Source organism: Corythoichthys intestinalis, chromosome 11 (genome assembly GCF_030265065.1).
Source record: "Corythoichthys intestinalis isolate RoL2023-P3 chromosome 11, ASM3026506v1, whole genome shotgun sequence".
NCBI lineage: Eukaryota > Metazoa > Chordata > Actinopteri > Syngnathiformes > Syngnathidae > Corythoichthys > Corythoichthys intestinalis.
Genome location: NC_080405.1, coordinates 54,090,391 through 54,114,967, shown reverse-complemented (window position 1 = coordinate 54,114,967; position 24,577 = coordinate 54,090,391). Strand labels below are relative to the sequence as shown.

The 24,577-nt window shown below is 38.5% G+C and overlaps 2 protein-coding genes across 4 annotated transcripts in view; both read left to right on the top strand.

The window, feature by feature from the left end:
- The first annotated feature begins 890 nt into the window (after nucleotides 1-890).
- lman2 (lectin, mannose-binding 2) lies at nucleotides 891-18,322 on the top strand. 2 transcript variants are annotated; one of them, XM_057851230.1, is made up of 8 exons: nucleotides 891-1,100; nucleotides 4,807-4,925; nucleotides 5,125-5,242; nucleotides 6,692-6,771; nucleotides 10,027-10,188; nucleotides 10,257-10,371; nucleotides 14,550-14,669; nucleotides 17,072-18,322. In XM_057851230.1, exons 1-8 carry the CDS (start codon nucleotides 965-967, stop codon nucleotides 17,230-17,232), a joined length of 1,011 nt encoding a protein of 336 aa, XP_057707213.1. In that variant the 5' UTR covers nucleotides 891-964; the 3' UTR covers nucleotides 17,233-18,322. The 2 variants fall into 2 exon arrangements, with proteins under 2 accessions (XP_057707213.1, XP_057707212.1); XM_057851229.1 differs by lacking the exon at nucleotides 6,692-6,771 and adding an exon at nucleotides 6,563-6,645 and having other exon boundaries at nucleotides 17,072-18,321.
- Nucleotides 18,323-18,587: 265 nt separating this feature from the next.
- The window catches only part of fat2 (FAT atypical cadherin 2), a 309,284-nt gene continuing 303,294 nt past the window's right edge, over nucleotides 18,588-24,577 (top strand). For both annotated transcript variants that reach the window (XM_057850154.1, XM_057850156.1), the window contains exons 1-3: nucleotides 18,588-18,601; nucleotides 20,175-20,203; nucleotides 20,286-20,342. The gene's annotated coding sequence lies outside the window, so the exon portion shown is untranslated. The remainder of the gene's footprint in view (nucleotides 18,602-20,174; nucleotides 20,204-20,285; nucleotides 20,343-24,577) is intronic.

Sequence of the window (24,577 nt, the reverse complement as noted above, 5' to 3'; positions counted from 1 at the left end):
TTTTTTTTTTTTTACCTCCAGGTGTTCAAAAACTCAGGTTATACATTTAAAAATATATATATTTATTATCGGTTATCGATATTGGTATCGGCTTTGAGGAGCAGGAAGTTATCGAAATCGGTATCGGTTTCAAAAAATGGATATCGTGCACCCCTAGTGATGGTTCACTTACTTATTTATCCGCTTCTGTCATCGTTTGCATACTATCCTCATTAAAATATGAAAACCTATAAATGTTTGGGTGATTTTAGTTAAAGCAGACAGTTTTTTCATCTGTGTGGTTTTGAGAAAGATCAGATAATATTTGATGTTGATTTTATGCAGAAATGTGAGAAATTATAGTACTTTTTATAATACTTTTTCATACCACTGTAATCGAAGTCATGAATGATGGTATCATGCAGATAAGGTTGCTTAAAAGTTGGGAGGGACAATTTGAGCTTCCTCAAAAGTTGTGTAATATGTCCCTACCGTGCCGATGCAAACCTACGCCCTTGGTTTCAAGGCTACCTGGGTTTAAAACGTGTTTAAATATTCTGAAATTTAAATAGTGCATTTTCCATTTTTTCTCTTTCTGTTCTCTGCTGATCTCTAGCGGCGTAATCGTGAATTACAAACCCATAGTAATCCATTTACACTGCGATGTGCTGTTCTCTGATTGGCTCGCACGTCTTGTGTGTCGATAAACATATTTCGTACAGAAACACAATTAGTTAACTATTTTCTTGGAAATTCGGCGTCTTAATTTTGGATTGAAAATCTTAAATATTTAACGATAAATATAGAGTAAAATATTACGAGCAAATGAGTGCAAAGCAAAAATGAAAATCAACTACGTTGAACAAGGAAGTGCGAGGTCGCGTGAGTATCGTTTTCTCTCCGGAAGAGAATAATTGAGGGACCGTCACTTCCCCGAGTTTGCGAAACGCGCATTTCAAGAATTAGAAGAGACTTTAGTTGTAAAATGGGTGGTTACAGAGCGTTTGGCGGCTATGTGTGTTTCCTACTTGTCGCAGTACTTAAAGCGGTTTACGGAGACATCACGGACGGCAACGCAGAGCACCTGAAACGAGAACACTCCTTGATGAAACCCTATCAAGGTAGGAACTTGGAAGACGTTAACTTCAGCTTCATGGCTCGTTCGAAGTCTTTCCGTCTCAGGGACATGCTTTCGCATTAGTTCTCCATAGTTGTTGAAACCTTTCGACAGGCTTTAAACTGAAGTGTTGTTTACGAAGGGTGTAACAATTAGGGGTGGGAACCTCTGGATACGATACGATACAATTTGCGATACCAAGTTCCCGAGAACGATGATCTCACTATTTGGCTATACAACAACTATCAATACATGGGTCAGGAAATCAATCTAGGATATTCTACAAAACAATGAATAAACAGAAAAACAAGCTAGTTGTATTGAATAGGGCTGTCCCAAACGACTAATTTTCTCCCAATTAATCAGCCAATTATTTTTACGGCAATGAAATTTTTGTTGATGCTTATCAATTCACAAAAACATTTTGGAACACTTACATTCTTTATTAAAGTACAAATAAACAGATAAATAACAATAATAAATCACACACTATGAGTTCAAATGCTGATAGAATTAACTTGTGGAAAAGAATGGAATGTAAACAGATTCAGAACATTCACTTCACCTTTCCAACATGAATCAAAACAATTCTTTAAAAAATACCTAACATTAATATTATAGTATACTGTAGTACTATATATAATAGTATTATAAGAATTATTCATTGCCAATCAGAATTTTCATAAAGGGTGTCATTTTAAAGGTATTCTTAGTGTAGAATCTGAAGTACGTGGGATTAACTCCAGAAATCGTTATTTATATGACGATCATGAGATGCTTTTATTTTGAAATGTTCACCGGAAGTACGCTCGCTAAACCGCTAACTTATGCTTTACATTCCACAAAAAAAGCACTTTTTGTCATTGCATGTGGTGTCAGATTTTTTGTCCTTTTGCAAATGCTGTTAACCAGCGATTTTTCATGTTTGAAGTGTCACCTTTTAACTGCAAGTTTTGGACAAAGCTGCCTGTTTTATTGCCGGCTAAAGTAGGTCGTCTTTTTTCCCATTCACCTCAATGTAGCAATGCTAACGTATATAGTGTTTAATATAGATGTGTTTTCTTATTTTGTATGTCTGAACTTTAATTCTACAGCGTGTTGATGACAGAAAAGAACTGGAGTCTCATATGCCACCAGCACGCACGCGCACGCAGCGATAAAACGCAGCCATGAAAATGACCGCCTTCATTTTTATTTACCATGCGATAAATGGAATCATTGCATATCGCGACAGGCTTAGCAACTTCAGTAAAACATATCAATAGTTAGATGGACTTAATCTCCTGTCGTTATCATTCACGGCCGACGGGCAGCCAAGCTTGGCATTGAAGAGACAGGACACAACAGTGTACCCTCCGTTGTTTCTTTAAGTCAATGTTTTGGACTGTCTGGTGCGCTTTTTTGGCTTTGTGCCGATTTCCCCGCTTGCATACCAAGCGTCCGACATTCTGAAGTTTCCACGCATATATTTTTTTAACCCTTCATTGAACGTCGACGGGATGTTGTGCTCGTCGACGGATTTACGTCATCGATGACGTCGACAATGTCGACTAGTCGGGACAGCTCTAGTATTCAGTTCATTTTGTCTACACTTATTTACAAGTTTCCTGAGCAAAACATGAGCGGCGCCATCTTTGATCATTTCTGCGCTGAACCTCCGGTTTAGACAGAACGACATGAGGTGCAGTTGAAGTAAGCAGTGTGTTGACAAAGTTAAAACTGCAAAAATCAAACCAGAGGAACCCACTAAATCTCCAAAAATGGACTCCGCACGCTGTAGATGAGACTCCGAGACTTTCTGTGCTGTGTGTGAACTCCCGGAAGCGCCTATATATATATGGTTGGAAGTGCAGGCATGAAAATCACCTTTGAAATTCGCCGTTTTGAAGTAAAAAAAAAAAAAAAAGGTGACCTATGTGAATTGTGCAGATCCGAGGAGCAAATTTTTAAGGGGGGGGGGGGGGGGTTGGGAGACTTTTTTTTTTTAAATGTTGGACGCTCGGTATGCAAGCGGGGAAAGCGGCACAAAGGCAAAAAAGCACACCAGAGTGGCCAAAACATTGACTTATTTCAACGAAACAAAGGAGGGTAAACTGTTGTGTCCTTTCTAGGGCTGCAGCTATCGATTACTTTAGTAGTCAGTTAACCAATGAAGTAGTTAGTTCGAATAATCGAGTAATCGAATAAGGAACATGAAAAATTAAAATACCTGAGCTGAGCCTCAAACGGTATAAAAAAATAAATGTACAACAAAAGAACAATTGGCTAATTTACATAGCAAAAGGTAGCTTAAATGTTATAAAATGCTAACTTTTTTTTTCTTACAATGCTCTTAACAAATGGTTCAGACTCATATTCCCACAAAAAATGGCTAAATATACCTATAAACTAAATTACAAATGCATTGAAAAGCATTAGCCCAAACAAAAACTTAGCTGACGTTGGTCTTAACAGGGAGCAGTTGGATTCAGCCATGTGAAATGAGGCAGACCAGAGGGCCGTGTATCCACCCTAATCAATAAAATTAAATGTAAACACTTTCAAAATAAACTATTACAACTAGAGATGCCGATCGATCGGGTCCAATCACGTCATTTTCAAAGTATCGGAATCGGCAAAAAAATATCGGCCATGCCTTTTTTTTAATATATATATATATTTTTTAATTAAATCGTTTTCTAATTGTATTTAACGTTACAGACATAATATGTTACACTCATCCAGAGTCTTTAGTTTAGGCTTAAGGTAGGGTTATCAAATTTATCCCGATAACGGCGGTAATTAATTTTGTAAAAATGTATCATGGGTAATAAATTTAACACAATTAATGTATGCGCTTCACGACCCACCCACGCATTGTCGCGCTCAATCTGTAATGGCGCCGTTTTACCTATATAGAGAGATAAAAGGCAGCGTAAAATGAGTAGAGTGAATTATGGCAGCCTTTGGAGCCTTTATTTAATTGGCTAGAGCCTTACAATCCCTCTCCCTACGATTAGAAATATCATGGGAAGCAATGTGGTGAAGCAAGGTAGCAATTGATCTTTTTGTTAATACCTTATGTTATTTCCCAACACAGAGAAGATATATCCATTGGTAGCACTATGCACAGTCATGGTTCCAATTCCCATCATGCATTTGGGCATGCCTACAGTATCATTTACTGAAAGCTCAACAAATACACTAGATGGCAATATTTAGTCACAATATACAAAGTCACAAGTCTTTCGATCCGTGGATCCCTCTCACAGAAAGAATGTTAATAATATAAGTACTTATGTACTGTATATTGAATGTATATATTCGTCCGAGTTTTATTCATTTTTTTCTTAATGCGTTGCCAAAATGTATATGATCGGGAAAAATTATCGGGAATGATTGGAATTGAATCGGGAGCAAAAAAGAAAAGCAATCGAATTGGGAAATATCGGGATCGGCAGATACTCAAACTAAAACGATGGGGATCGGATCGGGAGCAAAAAAACATGATCGGAACAACCCTAATTACAACACCACCTTAATTAAACCAATACTCGAAGCAACAAGATTTAATTCGAATATTTTTTTCTAATCGAATACTCGAGTTAATTGATTAATCGTTGCAACACTAGTCCTGTCTCTTCAATGCCAAGCTTTTATATTTTTAGAAATGTGAGGAACATTCGATGTATTGTGTTGTATTCACTAGTCAGATCTGTTTTGGGTACTAGGCGTGGGAAGCAGCCCGTCCAGCCAGTGGGACTTTTCGGGGAGTACATTAGTGACCAGCTCGTATGTCCGACTCACTCCGGATGAGAGAAGCAAGCAAGGATCCATCTGGAATACTGTGGTAAGCATATATTGGATGAAGCCAGTCATCTATATGCCTCACCCAAAGAAAGTTTTATTTTTGTATGCTGCCAAATGCCTCCATGAAATCTTTATTTTCAGTACAGGCAACATATTAGTTTGCCATTTCCCCACCCTAGAAAGAAGTAATGTCCAAGAAATTCCAGTTATTAAGCTTTTTGTCATGACTTGTTGCGCAGCCGTGCTATTTAAAAGACTGGGAGATGCACGTCCACTTTAAAATCCATGGGCTGGGCAAGAAGAACCTCCATGGTGACGGAATCGCTCTCTGGTACACAAAAGACAGACTGAATCCAGGTAAGCATGGGCAATCTATGGTGGGTTGCGCTTTGACCATACAAATAGGCCTTTGCGATAAAACGATAACGATAATTATTGTTGTATAATTTTTGTCAACGGAAAATAAAAAAACGTTGGCTCGAATTGATAAAATTTAAGCTCTAATTGCACCATCCGAACACCAGAGGGTGCTAATGCGACGTGAACGGTGTCTCGGAGAGGGTATTCTATACAAGAGAAATGTGACCTGTAGAGGGCGCTGATGCGACATACTGAACATTTTCTATTATTATTATTTTTTAACACTTAAGACTTCATGCGCAAAAGGCTTGACATTTTTCTGTGTGTAAATTAAAATTAGTTTGTCTAGTGTCTATTTATTTATTTTCAATTCTCTGAACAAATCTTCAAACACATATTTCCGAAGAAAAATATACTTCTAACTTTAAACAAACATATTAGCTCAGATAAAACTTACAGCCTTATGTTGGCCTTAACAGGAAGCAGCTTGATTTTGCCATTAAATGGGGCCGTTTACATGGTGATTCTCCGAGAATACGAAAAATTTCAAATTTGCATTTGCGTCTCCATTCGAGCAATACCGCAATTCCGCATTAAAACGATGTAGTATTCATGCCAGGCCCTAGGGGGCAGTGCAGATTTACAGGGCGACAGAGAATGATGCACTATGACCCCACCAAGCTCCCTCAGCCCGGAAAAAAATATGCCCGCCCACTCGAAGCAATGGCATTTTTCTTTTGTTCAAAAAGGCACAAAAATGGAAACATTCAACATATTTAATTTTTAAAAATTATTAAAACAGTAAATTAAAGCCGACATTCCGCAATATTTGCTGTTTTTAATGTTTAGTAGCACCGCTGCGCACGCCCAATCTGACGCGTACGAGTGCTGACGGTATCGGCGCGGTCTCGCGCCGCGGGAGCCTTTCATATGCATGCCGAGGAAGCCCCACTCAATCCCCCGCAATCGGATTCTTCCACTTTGGAGGCAGGATTCAGAAATTTTCATCTTCGCCAACACCATATGCACGCGAGGCGAGTCTGCGACTCGGTCATTGCGTTTTTGTGTCACAGAGTCTCCATTTAAACTGCCCCAATAAGTTCTGTCATATCAACACTTTGAAAACAAACCATTACAACGCCACTCTAATGAAATAACCTATCGAAGCAGCAAAATTTAATTTAAAGCTTTTATTTCCTCATCGAAATTCGCAATTTAATCGATTAATCGTTGCAGCGCTAATATTGTCACACCCATACTGTAGACTATGCCACAAGGGCATATTGCTGTGTCATGAACTTTCTGCCTCCATCTCAGGCTCAGTGTTTGGGAACCAGGATAAGTTTCTGGGCCTGTCCATCTTTCTCGACACCTTCCGCAACGACCTCCAAGGAATGGACGTAAGTTTACAGCACCCCCACAACTAACCGCCTCCTCTGTCCTCAGGGCCCGTCTTCTCCGACCAAGCCATCTTCCACGGCCTGGCGGTCTTTATAGATACGTACTCGAACGATGACTCAGCTGACGTGAGTGCTGACATTGTCGTCAGCATGCTGTCGCCAGTTTCATTTTTTACGTTAAAACATCACTTTTCATCAGAATGTCCCAATCGCATACTTTTCTAAGCAAGTCTGAGTCACCGGATTTTGAGGATCTGCCGATAAGGAGGCCCGATCCGATACTTCGGAAATGTATTGGCACATCCAAATGTCTCCCCCTACCCCCAATTTAAACAAAGCTTTCCCAACCTGATAGCCATATGAAAGGGTTATTAGTGCCGCAGTTGTTTTGATGAAGCGGGGGGAAATAATCTGAACAAATATATAATATATATATTCATATAATATGTGAATTACAGTGGTATGGAAAAGCATCTGAACCTTTTGGAATTTCTCACATTACTGCATAAAATCATCAAATGTGATTAGGGCTGTCAAACGATTAAAATTTTTAATCGAGTTAATTACAGCTTAAAAATTAATTAATCGTAATTAATCGCAGTTCAAACCATCTATAAAATATGCCGTATTTTTCTGTAAATTGTTGGAATGGAAAGATAAGACACAAGATGGGTATATACATTCAATATACGGTACATACCTGTAAGTACTGTATTTGTTTATTGTAACAATAAATAAACAAGATGGCATTAACATTATTAACATTCTGTTAAAGCGATCCATGGATAGAAAGACTTGTAGTTATTAAAAGATAAATGTTAGTACAAGTTATAGAAATTTTATATTAAAACCCCTGTTAATGTTTTCATTTTAATAAAATTTGTAAAATGTTCTATCAAAAAATAAACTAGTAGCCCGCCATTGTTGATGTCAATAATTACTTACACAATGCTCATGGAGGCTGAAGCCTATAAAATCAGTTGCACTCAAGCGCCAGCAGAGGGCGACAAAACCCCAGAAAACACAATAAGTGGACATTTCACTGGGCTGTCATTTTAATCTGTTTGAGCGGGGCATGTGCGTTAATTGCGTCAAATATTTTAACGTGATTAATTTTAAAAATTAATTACCGCCCGTTAACGCGATAATTTTGACAGCCCTAAATGTGATCTGATCTTTGTCAAAATCACACAGATGAAAAAACAGTGTCAACGTTAGCTAAAACCACCCAAACATATGTTTTCATATTTGAATGAGGATAGCATGCAAACAATGACAGAAGGGGGAAAAATAAGTAAGTGAACCCTCTGCCTAAGGAGAATTAAAGAGCAATTGAAACCAATATTACCAAACATTTTAAGTCAGGAGTGTGCCCAATTACTGATAAGTGGTTTAAAGCTGCCCTGCCCGTTATAAAACAAACACCTGGTAAGAAATGTCTTGATGAGAAGCATTTTCTGACGTGCATCATGGTTTGGTCAAAAATGCTGTCTGAAGACCTGCGATCAAGGATTGTTGATTTGTATAAAGCTGGGAAAGGATACAAAACCCTCTCTAAAAGTCTGATGTTTATCAATCGACAGTCAGAGAAGTTGTCTAAAAATGGAGAGAGTTTAGCACTGTTGCTAGTCTCCCAAGGAGTGACCATCCACTAAAGATGAAGCCAAGGGTTCAACACAGAATACTCACAGAGGTAAAAATGAACCCTCGAGTGTCTGCTAAAGACTTACCGAAATCACTGGCACAGTCCAATATCTCTGTGCACACATCAACTATATGTAAAACTATGACCAAGAATGGTGTTGATGGGAGGACTCCACAGAGGAAGCCACTGCTGTCTAAAAAACAAAAAAACGTTGTTGCTCATTTAATGTTCGCAAAAGGCACTTGGACACTCCACAGAAGATTTGGCAAAATATTTTGTGGACTGATGAATCAAAAGTTGAATTGTTTGGGAGCAACACACAATGTCATGTGTGGAGGAAAAATGGAACAGCTCACCAACATCAACAACTCGGTGGAGGGAGCATCATTATTTGGGGCTGATTTCTGCCTCAGGGCCTGGACAACTTGTGATCATTAATGGAAAAATGAATTCAAAGGTTTATCAGGATGTTTTTCAGGAAAACCTGAGGCCGTCTGTCAGACAGTTCAAGCTAAAAAGAGGATGGATGCTGCAACAAGACAATGACCCAAAACAAAGAAGTAAATCAATTTCAGAATGGTTTCAGAAGAACAAAATACATGATCTGGAGTGGCCAAGTCAAAAGTCCAGACTTGAACCCCATTGAGATGCTGTGGCATGACTTAAAGATACAGATTCATGCCAGATATCCCAGGAATCTGAACTACAGCAATTTTGTTGAGAAAAATGGGCCAAGATTAGTCCTGATTGATGTGCCAGACTCATCTGTAGGTACAGGAAGCGTCTGGGCAAAGTTATTGCTGCCAAAGGGGGGGGGGCCACAAAACATTAAATATGATGGTTCACTTACTAATTTTCCCCCTTCTGTCATTTTTTGCATACTATCCTCATTAAAATATGAAAACCTATAAATGTTTGGGTGGTTATAGTTAAAACATACTGTTTTTTCATCTGTGTGATTTTGACAAAGATCAGATCACATTTGATGGTAATTTAATGCAGAAAACTGAGAAATTCCAAAAGTTTTAGGTACTTTTTCATACCACTGTATATACAAAGGCAGAAGGCTTCGACATTCACTTTGAAGGCAAAATGCATATCGGCACAAAACCGATGTCGATGTTATCCGGTGTCATTTTAAAATGCTTTTATCGGCCAATACTATTGGTTACCTGATAATGTAGGACAACTCTAACATTCTGGATTATTTTGTTGCTTGTAGTCCTTAAGTCATTCACTGCCATTGATAGCGATAGATGTTAAATCTATTTGAACTGAGATCGCTAGCACTGAATGATCATGTTTCTCTGCCTTTAACGGTGAAGGACATCGCATTTGTCCAAAACGGATGATTTTGGTTGGACGTCTATTACCGTCACTTACTTCAAAATATATACGAAAATACATTTTAAAAGTTCGATGTTATTTACCCGATTCCAATCTCTGAAAATGGCGTGATCGGATCATAAATCCCTACTAAACAAGATGCCATAAAAAGATTATCACCCTCCCCCCCGCCTCATAAAAATTGGGGAAAAACAGTTACATTACAACATAATGTTATTTTTGTATTTCCGTGTCACCTTATTGGCTGATCATGTTTTTCTTTTAACCATTGCTATTTCTTTTATGTTGCAACATATTTCACCATCTGTTCTCATATCAAAAAAGACTCAATTTCCCACATATTGCTTTTCGATCATTGACAAATTCTCCGCTCTCATCGGGTTCCACAGCGTTCCTTCCCATACATATCGGCGATGGTGAACAACGGCTCCGTGAGTTATGACCACGGCAGAGACGGGCGCGCTTCAGAGCTGGGAGGTTGCTCGGCCGAGATCCGCAACCGAGATTTCGACACTTACCTCGCCATCCGCTACTCCAAAGGGAGACTCACTGTACGTACTGTGTGACAAATGCATGCCAATCCAGTCAATCGGTTTAATGTGGTGGCGCCGCTCTGCAGGTGATGATGGATATAGACGACAAGAACGAGTGGAAGGAATGCATAGACATCGGGGGCGTTCGTCTTCCCACGGGATATTTCTTCGGCGCCTCGGCAGCTACTGGGGATCTGTCTGGTTTGTCACATATGTGTTAAATTGAAATTACCGTTTTAAATTTTTTTTTTTTTTTTTATGGGGACTGAAATAGGGCTGCAGCTATCGATTATTTTAGTAGTCGATATATTTTTAACTTACATCGCAAAAGTCCGCTAGTTTAAATGCTATAAAATGCTAACTTTTTTACAATGGCTCTTAACAAATGATTCAGACACATATTCCCACAAAAATATGCTAAATATACAGTTGTGGTCAAAAGTTTACATACACTTGTGAAGAACATAATGTCATGGCTCTCTTGAGTTTCCAGTTATTTCTACAACTCTGATTTTTTTCCGATAGAGTGATTGGAACAGATACTTCTTTGTCACAAAAAACATTCATGAAGTTTGGTTCTTTTATGACTTTATTATGGGTTAACACAAAAAGTGATCAAATCTGCTGGGTCAAAAATATACATACATGGATCTGAAAAAGCAAATCATTGACTTGAACAAGTCAGGAAAGTCACTTGGAGCCATTTCAAAGCAGCTGCAGGTCCCAAGAGCAACAGTGCAAACAATTGTTTGTAAGTGTAAAGTGCATGGCACTGTTTTGTCACTGCCACGATCAGGAAGAAAACGCAAGCTATCACCTGCTGCTGAGAGAAAATTGGTCAGGAGGGTGAAGATTCAACCGAGAATTACCAAAAAGCAGATCTGCCAAGAATTAGAAGCTGCTGGAACACAGGTGTCAGTGTCCACAGTCAAGCGTGTTTTACATCTCCAGGGACTGAGAGGCTGCCGTGCAAGAAGGAAGCCCTTGCTCCAAAAGCGGCACCTTAAGGCTCGACTGAAGTTTGCTGCTGATCACGTGGACAAAGATAAGACCTTCTGGAGCAAAGTTCTGTGGTCAGACGAAACAAAAATCGAGCTGTTTGGCCACAATGCCCAGCAATATGTTTGGAGGAGAAAAGGTGAGGCCTTTAACCCCAAGTACACCATGCCTACCGTCAAGCACGGTGGTGGTAGTATTATGCTGTGGGGCTGTTTTTCTGCCAATGGAACTGGTGCTTTACAGAGAGTAAATGGGATAATTAAGAAGGATTACCTTCAAATTCTTCAAGATAACCTAATGTCATCAGCCCGAAGATTGGGTCTTGGGCGCAGTTGGGTGTTCCAACAGGACAATGACCCCAAACACACATCAAAAATGGTCATGGAATGGCTAAATCAGGCTAGTATTAAGGTTTTCGAATGGCCTTCCCAAAGTCCTGACTTAAACCCCATTGAGAACTTGTTGACAACGCTGAAGAAACAAGTCAATGTCAGAAAGCCATCAAATTTAACTGAACTGCACCAATTTTGTCAAGAGGAGTGGTCAAAGATTCAACCAGAAGCTTGCCAGAAGCTTGTGGATGGCTACCAAAAGCGCCTAATTGAAGTGAAAATGGCCAAGGGACATGTTACCAAATATTAGAGCTGCTGTATGTATATTTTTGACCCAGCAGATTTGATCACTTTTTTCTTTTCACCCATAATAAAGTCATAAAAGAACCAAACTTCATGAATGTTTTTTGTGACAAAGAAGTATCCGTTCCAGTCACTCAATCAGAGAAAAATCAGAGTTGTAGAAATAACAGGAAACTCAAGAGAGCCACGACATTCTGTTCTTCACAAGTGTATGTAAACTTTTGACCACAACTGTACCTATAAACTAAATTACGAATGCATTAAAAAAAAACATTAGCTGAAAACAAAATTTAGCTTTTGTTGGTCTTAACAGGGAGCACCTGGATTCAGCCATGTGAATTGAGGCAGACTAGAAGGCAGTGTATCCACCCAAATCAATAAAACTAAATGCAAACATTTTCAAAATAAACCTTTACAACGTCACTTTAATTAAAGGAATACTCGAAGCAGCAACATTTAATTTGAATACTTTTTTCTAACCGAATACTCGAGTTAATCGATTAATCGTTGCAGCACGAGGCTGAAAGCCCATCAGACGCAAATTTATATAGAAATTATGTCAATTGCTGTGCTACTTTTTTGCTCGTTTCTTCTGTAAAAACTTTAGTTTGTGCTGCTACGTTTCACGACCGGAAGATCAGGATTTTACTACACTGTGCGTTGGTTCTCATTGGAAACGCAGTCTTCCTTAAGGCAAAACACTACCGCTTTTGTCCACCTGCGTCGCTAAAATCGACCAACACTGAAAAGTTACATAGTGTAATGACATCACTCGCAGCCCTTCCGTATTATAACTCTCGCAGCTGACGACGCGTACCAACTCTCTCAATCACAGAGGGTAGTCCCAGCAACGAGAACAAACGTAGGACAAACGAATGACACCACTTCAGGTCCATTTTGCAGTAAATGGGGGACTGAGAGTGATGTCATCACACAAAATTAACACCTCAGTATCTATAAAATGATGGCAACAATGTAGCACAAACAAATTAGTTTTTGGGACACCCTTCTGTTATTGAGATAACTGATACACTCCGTGAGACACTGAAGTTAGGATACAAGAGGGCTATGAGTGATGTCATCACTCAAAATGAATATCTCAATATCTATAAAACTATAGCAGCACAAACGTAGCATAAACGAATGGCAACACTTCAGGTTCATTTTGCAGTAAAATGGAGGAGCTGTGTGACATCATTACAAATTTAAAGCATATCTACAAAACCATTGTTGCACAGATAAACATTTTTACAGCACAAACAATTGACACCATTAATAGCCATTTCTCATCAAAATGGGGGGGTGGTTAACGCCAGATTGACCTGTAAAAGAATTATAAATATCTAAAAAATGACTGGAGCACAAACGTAGCACAAACGACATCATTGTTATATAAATTTGCGTCTGATTGCCTCCGTTTTGAATAGTCCAGTGTAGAGCTGTCCCGACTAGTCGACAAAGTCGACGTCATCGATGACGTAAATCCGTCGACGAGCACAACATCCCGTCGACGGTTAATGAAGGGTTAAAAAAAATATATGCGTGGAAAGTTCAGAATGTCGGATGCTCTGTATGCAAGCGGGGAAAGCGGCACAAAGCCCAAAAAAAGCGCACCAGAGGGTCCAAAACATTGACTTATTTCAAAGAAACAACGGAGGGTACACTCTTCTGTCCTGTCTCTTCAATGCCAAGCTTGGCTGCACGTCGGCCGTGAGTAAACACCTCAAATGCAGTCAGCCAGTTTGTAATTTTTTTTTTTTTCATTTTTTGTACACCAGAGGGTGCTGTCGCCTTACTGAATAATAATGTTTCATTGACAATGGGCCCATAAGTGCTATTAGTATTGTCCTTAATGCTAATTGAAAGGTTTATTTCATGTTATGGTTTATTTTATGGTATAGAAAATTATATAAGGTTAAAAGGTCATAAATATATACAGTATATACAGTGACTGCACTCAAGGGAGAGATTGTCAATGATAAGCTAATAAATTAAGGTAAAGGCAATTCATTGATATATAAATAAGGTTTAAAAGGAAAAAGGTGAAAAGTTTTTGTTAATTTCTAATTGTGTTGTTTTATTTGTGTGCACCATAGCTCTTACGGTGTGATTACATCAAGGATTGAATAAAAGTTGTAAACCATCAGTTTAAGAGACCACCTTTTCAATCGGGATGCTACACTAGTTAATTCTATCAGCGTTTGAACTCATTGTTTATTTGTGATTTATTATTGTTATTTACGTGTTTATTTGTACTTTAGTAAATAATTTAAGTGTTCCAATATGTTTTTTGTGAATTGATAAGCGTCAACAAAAATTTCATTGCTAAATTAAATTAAATTTTTTTTTTAATTATTAGATTAGTCGACTAATTGTAAAAATAGTCGGCTGACTAATCGGGAGAAAATTAGTCGTTTGGGACAGCCCTAGTCCAGTGCAGTGCAGTGCAGTCTCAGTATCGAATGTTGTGTCTGGATTCATTATGGGATTGCAAAAGTATCAATAGTCAGTTAATTATCTGTTTTTACGTGACCGCATGTCACCAAAAATTTGGTGTCATGATGTAAATTTGATTTTGCACTACTCTTGATTGTAGTAGCGTGACAATAATGGTCAATAATTACACTATCACAGTTGTTATTGACTCGATAGCCTTTGATTAATGCCGGACGTTTTGCTGATCTAATGACCTAATTTAGGCAGTGTACTCAATTGAGTGGCTAACGGTTACCCTTATTGTCACAGACAACCATGACATCATCTCGATGAAGCTTTATCAGCTGATGGTGGAGCACACGCCGGAGGAGGAGAATCTGGACTGGACCAAGATCGAGCCAAGTGTCAGTCTGCTCAAGTCGCCCAAAGGTTTGGGTTCATTCAATTCATTTTTCGAAGCTTTTTTTTGTCCGCTTAATATAATATTACGAAAAATTTTATTCAGGTTATGAAAGATAAATACATTGTATAAAGGATGCGTACTTCCTGCTCGCAGAACACATTTAAAGTCGTGCCATAAACGTGCCTGTACTGTCCTTGCTAAGATGTTGGTGCTCAATCTAAGCTAGACAGCGTGCTTAACTTTGTAAGGATGATGCTAGAAATCTGTGTGCTTTGCTGCCTTTATTGAACTGTTCCTGACATCAGCATTTTTCAGAGAAACTAAGAATTAAAATGAAATAAATAGGAATAAGCGGCATGGAAAATGAATGAATGAATGAATGAATTGGTTTAGCCCCTAATGACAGACCATAGACTTCACTATAAGTTGACGGGACTCGGGGCCGATCTGTAGGGGGCCTATTTTCAAAATTTTAAAATTCAAATATTTTCCAAACCAAAGCCGCTAGCGACCTAAAACCAAAACGGGCACCTCCCGTAGGCTATATGGGTCTCCATGAGCAGTAGCATCAAAAAATTCAAAGCCGTCCCATAATAAAAACCTGTTTAATCATTTTTGTGTAAGTATAACAAAACGTAAAATGGCTTTAAAATTCTCAGATTACACGCAAGATTGACAGAAATATATTTTCAGGATCAATAGCAATATTTAACATATATCAGTTTTTGCCCGAAATAGCAATTTAAAAAAAAAAAGTATTTTTTTAGTACAATTTTAACGTAAGTTTTCAACATCTAATAAATCACTTAATTGTCACATCAGAAACTAAATACTTGAGGAAAGCATGCAAAATCATCTTAATCATGTGACTGCCCGTCTTTTTGGCAAAAAAAACCTAGTAATTTAGACATTTCTGCGTCCATACAAAAAAAATCTGCTTTTACATGTTTTATTTTATGCAACATTTCGATCGAAAAACGACGAGGGCCAGATAAAAAAAATGCAAAACTTGCCTTTGTTGAGTAAAATTAAGACTATTCTGCATGCCTTCCTTAAGTATTAGGTTTGTGATGTGAAAATTGAGTGATTTATTAGCTGTAGAAAACTGTCAAAATTTAAGTCACTATTTTGGGCAAAAACCTATGTTAAATATTGCTAGTGACCCTGAAAGTATAGATGATTATCGCTGCATTTTGTGATATTTGTGCATGGAGCGTAAAATCTGAGAATTTTATAGTCATTTTAAGTTTTGTTATACTTATATAAAGAATAATTAATCGGGATTTTATTAAGGAATGACTGAATTTTTTTTATGCCGCTGCACATGAAGACTCGTACCGTAATTTCCCGAATATAAGGCGCACCCGTGTATAATGCGCACCCCAAATTTACTTGTAAAATCTAGGGGAAATTATTGTACCCGTTTATAACGCGCACCCTAATTTTAGCACCAATAAATAGAAGAATACAAGAAAACAGAGCTCGTGTACAGATACAGAGATGTCATTTTACTGACTGGTGAAACACAGCACAAGCATAGCACATTGGTAGTTCAAAACATTACCGTAAACTGACAATATTTACGGTAATAATATGATTTGACAACTTCTCCAACTTACCAGAATCTAGGAGAAAACAAAACAGATGTGACTTTTCTTTTAAAGGCTGCTGTATAACTTGCTCGTTTCCTCATGATGAATAAATGTTTCTTCCATGGATTGATACGGTAAAATGAAAGTGAGAACGTAAGTCGGAAATCCGTGAGAGCTCATCGCTGTCAACACGACAGTAACAAAAGGAACTATTGTTATTTGGGTTTGAGTTTCCCGAGGGACCGATATAGTTGACGGACACAGGAAGTATGTGTCCTTACATTTGTTATGGTCCAAATTGCGGAGCTGCAATAAACGTCGACTCAAATGAGTTCAAGAAACTAAATTCTGTGCTTTATGAAGAGTGAAAAAAGCAGAATTTAACACAGACGAAATCATTCGGCCGATTAGAGTGAAGTATTACCGAAACAAAATGGTGACGTCACGTACCGTAATGGTCGGCAACGGGTCGCCGCATACGTTTCTTCAACACAACGTGGCCGTGTCAATGAAAAAAAAAATCGGTTTATATATATATATATGTAATACGTATATATTTCTGTCTCCATCCATGGACCCGTTTATAATACGCACCATGAGTTTACAAGTTGATTTTGGGGGGAAAAAGTGCGCATTATATTCGGGAAATTACGGTATATCCCTCAGGGAGGTACCTGTTTTGGTTTTAGGTCGGTAGCGGCTTTGGTTATGAAAATATTTGAATTTTTAGTTTTTGAAAATAGGCCCCCTACGGAGCGGCCCGGTTTCCCATCAACTGATTGTCATGTCTATGTCTCCCCCATGTTTTTAAATGGAAAACACTCTTCTCTCAACAGACAATATTGACGATCCAACGGGCAATTTCCGTGGCACACCGTTGACTGGCTGGAAGGTGTTCCTTCTGCTGCTTTGTGCGCTGCTGGGCATCGTGGTGTGCGGCGTGGTGGGTGCCGTCGTCTTCCAACAGCGGCAGGAGCGAAACAAGAGGTTCTACTGAGTACCCGCTTCAGGAAGGAGTTAGAAAAACCCAACTTGGATGTCTGTGTTGGTGGTGGACTGTTGAAGCACATTTTAATGTGAATCTTGTTTTACTTTTAAAGATTGTACAGATATCGCGGATAGGAAGCACTGCCTTTTTTTCCCCCGCTGGCTGTCTTGCTGCCACTTAAAAATGGCGTCCTGTTAGCCAGAGCAACAGCACAACCTGCAGCGCTGGCTTTTTTTTGTTTTGTTTTGTTAGTTTTTATAATATATACACACACTCATGTGTTTGACAGATTATTAGGGCTACACAAAGACAAAAAATAGGATTACGGGATTACAATCGTAACATTACGAGAAAATAGTCATACATTGTTATAAAACGAGAAGAAATACGTAATATTACGAGATTAAAGTCGTAATATTACGGCTTTTTTCCTTGTAGGACCTCTCTTCATGGCAAACGGAGTAGAGGTGGGTTTTAAATGTCCATGACACATAAAATTGCCTTTAAATGTGTTAAAAATTGTCCTGATGGCAAAAAGCGCATTGACAACAATGTGGTGAATGAGCAGTTTAGCTCTTTTTTTGATGATGATGTTGCTCCTTTTAAAGGCCCGGAAAACAATACAGCCTTCGAACATGGTTTAAAATAAGATGAGAGCAGTAAAAAATAATATTTAATGTCCTTATTATGACATCTGCCTTTACCGTTATGAGCTGAAGTGGCTGTCTTTACCGTTCAGTTGAAGTAACTACCACTATATGAATTGAGTACTGACAATCTAGAACGAGATTTAAATGAGCAGATCATTTTTTCAAAGGTTCACAAAGTAGTCTTGGGTTTACAAATCATAGGTTATAAACTTGCGCAATTTTCACTTGAATTAATAAAGATATGAGAACTGCTATCCTCAAATTTCATTTATGTTTTGACGAAAAGTGTGCTGAAATGAAAAGTTACTAAATTGTACGCTGGATTTGTTTAGTAGGTTTGATATGGTAATCAAAAATGTGAAATGTATGAACATCTTTTTCAAGTGCTTTTGGAAGGTTTTTTTTTTTTTTTTTTTTTTTTTTTAATTAAGGCAACGTTTCCCCCTATTTGTTATTAATAGAAAGCACTGATGATTGAAAAAGAATGTTAAAAAGTCAATAAAAAATAAAAGAAATTTAACAAAATGCGTCCTGTTATTTTTGTGCTCAAATGTTTGTCTTTATAGTTCACTTGTATGCTTCAGCCTCTTTTAGCTTTTCGCTAACATTACCAACGAGGCTAGCTAGCATTAGCCGCATCTCAAAATAACAAGGCTGAAGATAATTCCAGTTAATTAGGTGGCAATATGTGGCGTCTTTAATCATGGAGGCTAACGACAAAACAAAAGGTAAATTTCATTACAGTAGTGCAATGTGACTAATGGCCGCTGAAAGTATACAAATAATAATAATAGATATCTGTGTGTATTAGCATAAGCTGCATCTAAAATAACTAGGCTGACATTAATTCCAGTCAATTAGGTAGCAGTATGTCGCTTATTCGGGGATGTTGATGATTAAACAAAAGGTAAATTTCATTAAAGTACTACAATTAAATGACTAATGGCCACTGAAAATATATGAGTAATATTAGACGTGTGTGCGTAAATTGTTGCAAATTTCTTGTTGCCGGTGGCTAGGACAAGAAAACAAGGCTAGTTGTTAGCCAATATGGGGAAACTACAATAGCGTACCGTGACGTTGCCATCGTAATGCGGAAGTGGGTCATTATAGACACGCCATCGCATACAATCCATGTTATTTCTGCTTGTTTTCTCCAGTCATCTTTCAAAAAAGAACATGCCGATCAAACACTGCAACTATGGAACTTGTAGAAACGACTTTATGCATTACGACGTATGAAGGATGTTTTCTTCAGACATTTCCCGAAACCAAAAACTTGGAGGAAAAAATGTGAAGAATGGATCAACTTGCGCGGACGTCCAAAAGGCCAGTTTAACACTAGCAAGGTGAAGCCATTCACATATAATATGCTATGCAGTAACTATTTTGTTGGGGGCCATGTCCTACAGAGGACGAAGTGGTAAGCCATTTTAATATTTTTACTTATTTTTTAGCGTGCCGTTTTGCCATGCTGCTTCTGTCTGACAATGAATGACCAGAACAAAAAAATAAAAAAATGGTAGCTGACAACCACTGTTACCTTTTATGTTGTAAAAAACAACTTTAGTAAGGGGCAAGTGTAAATAAAACAAAGAATTATGATTTGTTATTAATAAAAAAAATGAAAAGTTCGTTGGCTGTCACTGAGTAGCATTTGCAATCGCTACACAAAAATAACAAGAACGGTCAGAGACGTGAGACAACCAGAGGATATAATATATAAGAAAGACAGGTCCTATGGTGGTAAAGGATAGATTGTTGATACAGGAGAATGTCATTGTCAGGGACCTCATTTTCAGACAGAATTGGTAGGTTTAGCTCAGTAAACATCTTGTTCGTACACTATTTCCATGCATTTACTATTAGGGACAAACAGGAGGTTGACCCACCGAGCAACAATTGCTAACGTCATGAATATTAATGAGCAAAAGAGACGTGTTGCTTGCAGTACGCCACTACATGTTTTGTCGCAGTTTGTTTTCAAATTTAATTAAATTTCGTGTTTAGATTTTTTTTTTCATACATCGTAGGCATTTTTCCTTCCCAATTTCCTCATTCCCTGTGTTTACAGACTCAATAAAACTCTATTCCTGTCTTCAATTTTTCATTATTTCGCCATTCCTTCCTTTTTGAGAATCCATTTTATTTGTTCTTGGTTGAAATTACTTGCCGCTGTTCAAAGTAGGTTGCTTGGGAATCCTTAAGCCTTTATATTACATCTCAATTTACTGTATTGTGTTGGTTTTTGTTGTGGTTCTAAATTTTGGGGTTATTTGTAATATGTTGAATATCCAATAGATGGCGACGTTTTACAGCTTCTGACCAAGGTCAGTTTTTTCACCAATGTTTTTTTTTCTTATGATTTAATAGTTATTTTTTACTGAATGAAATATTGGTGTTATTCTATAGTAACCTGATGGATACGGACAATCGTGAGGTCATGTGAGCTTCAGGAGGCAGCTAAAGGTGCGTAAAATATCCTTTACGAATGTTCATCATTAATCATTTTTAACCCCAGGGCTTCATATTGTAAGCAAGTAAGTTAGTAGGACATTATCTGATCGTCATACTTGATTATTACCAAATTAAACCTTTGATATTTGTAATGAAATCCAGAACAGAAATAGTGCTAATACAGTGCCCTAATTAATGGCACCCCTGAAAAAGATGTGTTTTTTAGCTTCTAATATATATATATTTTTAAATTCAAATAATATGGGACCTTAATGGAAAAAAAGAGAAAAATCCAACCTTCAATACAAGTGCATTTTTTCCAGCGGGGAAAAAATCCCACATAAGGAAAAAATTATATGACATCAAATAATGTGTGTCACAATTATTAGCACCCCTGGTGTTACTACTTTGTACAACCCCCTTTTGCCAACAAAACAAGGTCTGCGTACTGAGATGGCCATGGGAGGAGCTTGATTTTGTGTCTGGTGAACCATTTCTGTGTAGATTTGGCCATATGTTTAGGGTCATTGTCTTGCTGAAAGACCCAGTGATGACCCATCTTCAGCTTTCGGGCAACAGATTTTGATTTAAAATGTCCTGGTATTTCAACGCATTCATGATGCCATGCACCCTAAAAAGGTTCCCAGGGCCTTTGGAAGCCAAACAGCCCCACAGCATCACTGACCTACCCCCATACTTCACAGTGGGTATGAGGTGCTTTTCAGCATGCGCATCTTTCGTGGCACGCCAGACCCACTTAGAGTGTTTGTTGCCAAAAAGCTCAATCTTGGTCTCATCTGACCAAAGCACACGGTCCCAGTTGAAGCCTGGGACCGTGTGTATTTTTGTGTGAGCTGAGGGGCTCCCAGTCCTCTTCTGGATCATCCAAATGCTTTCTAGTGAACCGCAGACGGTCCTGGACGTGTACTGGCTTCAGCAGGGGGACACGTCTGGCAGTGTAGGATTTGAATCCCTGGCGGCGCATTGTGTTACTGATAGTAGCCTTTGTTACTGTGGTCCCAGCACTCTGTAGGTCATTCACTAGGTCCCCCCTTGTGGTTCTGGGATTTTTGCTCACCGTTCTTGTTATTATTTTGACGCCACGGGGTGAGATCTTGCATGGAGCCCCAGATCGAGGGAGATTATCAGTAGTCTTGTCCATTTTCTAATAATTGCTCCCACAATTGATTTCTTTACTCCAAGCGAAGAGTGAAGAGTTACAGAAAACGTTTGGCCTTCGTTATTGCCAACAAAGGGTACATAACAAAGTATAGAGATGAACTTTTTGTATTGACCAAATACTTATTTTCCACCATGTTTTGCAAATAAATTCTTTAAAAATCAAACAATGGGATTTTCTTGGTTTTTTTCCCCACATTCTGTCTCTCTTGGTTGAGGTTTACCCATGTGGACAATTACAGGCCTCTCTAATATTTTCAAGTAGGAGAACTTGCACAATTGGTGGTTGACTAAATACTTACAGTGCCTTGCAAAAGTATTCGGCCCCCTTGAATCTTGCAACCTTTCGCCACATTTCAGGCTTCAAACATAAAGATATGAAATGTAATTTTTTTGTCAAGAATCAACAACAAGTGGGACACAATCGTGAAGTGGAACAACATTTATTGGATAATTTAAACTTTTTTAACAAATAAAAAAACTGAAAAGTGGGGCGTGCAATGTTACTTTACTTTCAGTGCAGCAAACTCACTCCAGAAGTTCAGTGAGGATCTCTGAATGATCCAATGTTGTCCTAAATGACCGATGATGATAAATAGAATCCACCTGTGTGTAATCAAGTCTCCGTATAAATGTACCTGCTCTGTGATAGTCTCAGGGTTCTGTTTAAAGTGCAGAGAGCATTATGAAAACCAAGGAACACACCAGGCAGGTCCGAGATACTGTTGTGGAGAAGTTTAAAGGCGGATTTGGATACAAAAAGATTTCCCAAGCTTTAAACATCTCAAGGAGCACTGTGCAAGCCATCATATTGAAATGGAAGGAGCATCAGACCACTGCAAATCTACCAAGACCCGGCCGTCCTACCAAACTTTCTTCTCAAACAAGGAGAAAACTGATCAGAGATGCAGCCAAGAGGCCCATGATCACTCTGGATGAACTGCAGAGATCTACAGCTGAGGTGGGAGAGTCTGTCTATAGGACAACAATCAGTCGTACACTGCACAAATCTGGCCTTTATGGAAGAGTGGCAAGAAGAAAGCCATTTCTCAAAGATATCCATAAAAACCTGGCAGACACACCAAACATGTGGAAGAAGGTGCTCTGGTCAGATGAAACCAAAATTGAACTTTTTGGCCACAATGCAAAACGATATGTTTGGCGTAAAAGCAACACAGCTCATCACCCTGAACACACCATCCCCACTGTCAAACATGGTGGTGGCAGCATCATGGTTTGGGCCTGCTTTTCTTCAGCAGGGACAGGGAAGATGGTTAAAATTGACGGGAAGATGGATGCAGCCAAATACAGGAACATTCTGGAAGAAAACCTGTTGGTATCTGCACAAGACCTGAGACTGGGACGGAGATTTATCTTCCAACAGGACAATGATCCAAAACATAAAGCCAAATCTACAATGGAATGGTTCAAAAATAAACGTATCCAGGTGTTAGAATGGCCAAGACAAAGTCCAGACCTGAATCCAATCGAGAATCTGTGGAAAGAGCTGAAGACTGCTGTTCACAAATACTCTCCATCCAACCTCACTGAGCTCGAGCTGTTTTGCAAGGAAGAATGGGCAAGAATGTCAGTCTCTCGATGTGCAAAACTGATAGAAACATACCCCAAGCGACTTGCAGCTGTAATTGGAGCAAAAGGTGGCGCTACAAAGTATTAACGCAAGGGGGCCGAATAATATTGCACTCCCCACTTTTCAGTTTTTTATTTGTTAAAAAAGTTTAAATTATCCAATAAATTTTGTTCCACTTCACGATTGTGTCCCACTTGTTGTTGATTCTTGACAAAAAATTAAAATTTTATATCTTTATGTTTGAAGCCTGAAATGTGGCGAAAGGTTGCAAGGTTCAAGGGGGCCGAATACTTTTGCAAGGCACTGTATTTGCCCCGCTGTACATAACCAACCATTGGGCGAACAGTTCAACCCAAGGCATGCATAAGACCGCCCTGTCATTTTAATATTTTTGTCTTTTTACTCATTATTACCAATCATTAATCAGTATTCTGTATTTTGCCCAAAGTCAGCCGCATGGGATACTGTTGGTTTTAGCGCCCTGCTTCTCTAAACACTATAATTAGCGAGTTGAAAATGGATTTGGAAGGTGGGGGATCCTTCAAAGTAATGACATACTTTAGAAAGTGTTTTTCTTGAAAACGAAAATGTGTAAAAATGACAGCAGGAATAAAAATAACAATTGCCGCATGGGTTGCCATTTACAGTACTGTTTGAAAGGATGTCAGAAGAAAACTAGGCCGTATAAAAGCAGCATAAAAATGAAATAGGGAGGTCAATGGTGTGAGCCAACACAAAAGCACAAGAAATGAGAATTTGATGGTCCTTCTTGACTGCCTCTTCCTCCTTTGCCTCCTCCCCATCCAACCTCGATTCTGCGTCGACCTTCTGTACAGCGACTTTGACTCCATAATTTATCGATTCCCTTCCCCCCATCATGCTCTTTGCTAGAAAAACATCATGTGCTAAGAAAAATATACACAATCAACTCCTGGGGCTGGAAAACATCACCGTGTATGCATAGGCAGAGTTTTTGGGGCAGGGGGGGCACAACATGTTGAAGGCCCCGAAACGCAGTGTCAGTAATAAAATTAATTTACAAGAATATTTATAATAATAACTTGACAATGAGCGTTTTTTATAGGGCTGTCAAAATTATCGCGTTAACGGGCGGTAATTAATTTTTTAAATTAATCACGTTAAAATATTTGACGCAATTAACGCACATGCCCCGCTCAAACAGATTAAAATGACAGCAGTGTAATGTCTGCTTGTTACTTGTTTTTTGGTGTTTGGCGCCCTCTGCTAGCGCTTGGGTCCAAATGATTTTATGAGTTTGGGAAGTGAGCATGGTGTAATTATTGACATCAACAATGGCGAGCTCCTAGTTTATTTTTTGATTGAAAATTTTACAAATTTTAATAAAACGAAAACATTAAGAGGGGTTTTAATATAAAATTTCTATCACTTGTACTAGCATTTATCTTTTAAGAACTACAAGTCTTTCTATCCATGGATCGCTCTAAGAGAATGTTAA

Bases quoted from the DNA above. Each gene is read 5' to 3' on its own strand.
- lman2 (XM_057851229.1), top strand. From the start codon at position 965: ATGGGTGGTTACAGAGCGTTTGGCGGCTATGTGTGTTTCCTACTTGTC. The intron at 5,243-6,562 runs GTAAGCATGGGC...CCTCCATCTCAG, and splicing joins AAAAGACAGACTGAATCCAG to GCTCAGTGTTTGGGAACCAG. The intron at 6,646-10,026 runs GTAAGTTTACAG...CGGGTTCCACAG, and splicing joins ACGACCTCCAAGGAATGGAC to CGTTCCTTCCCATACATATC.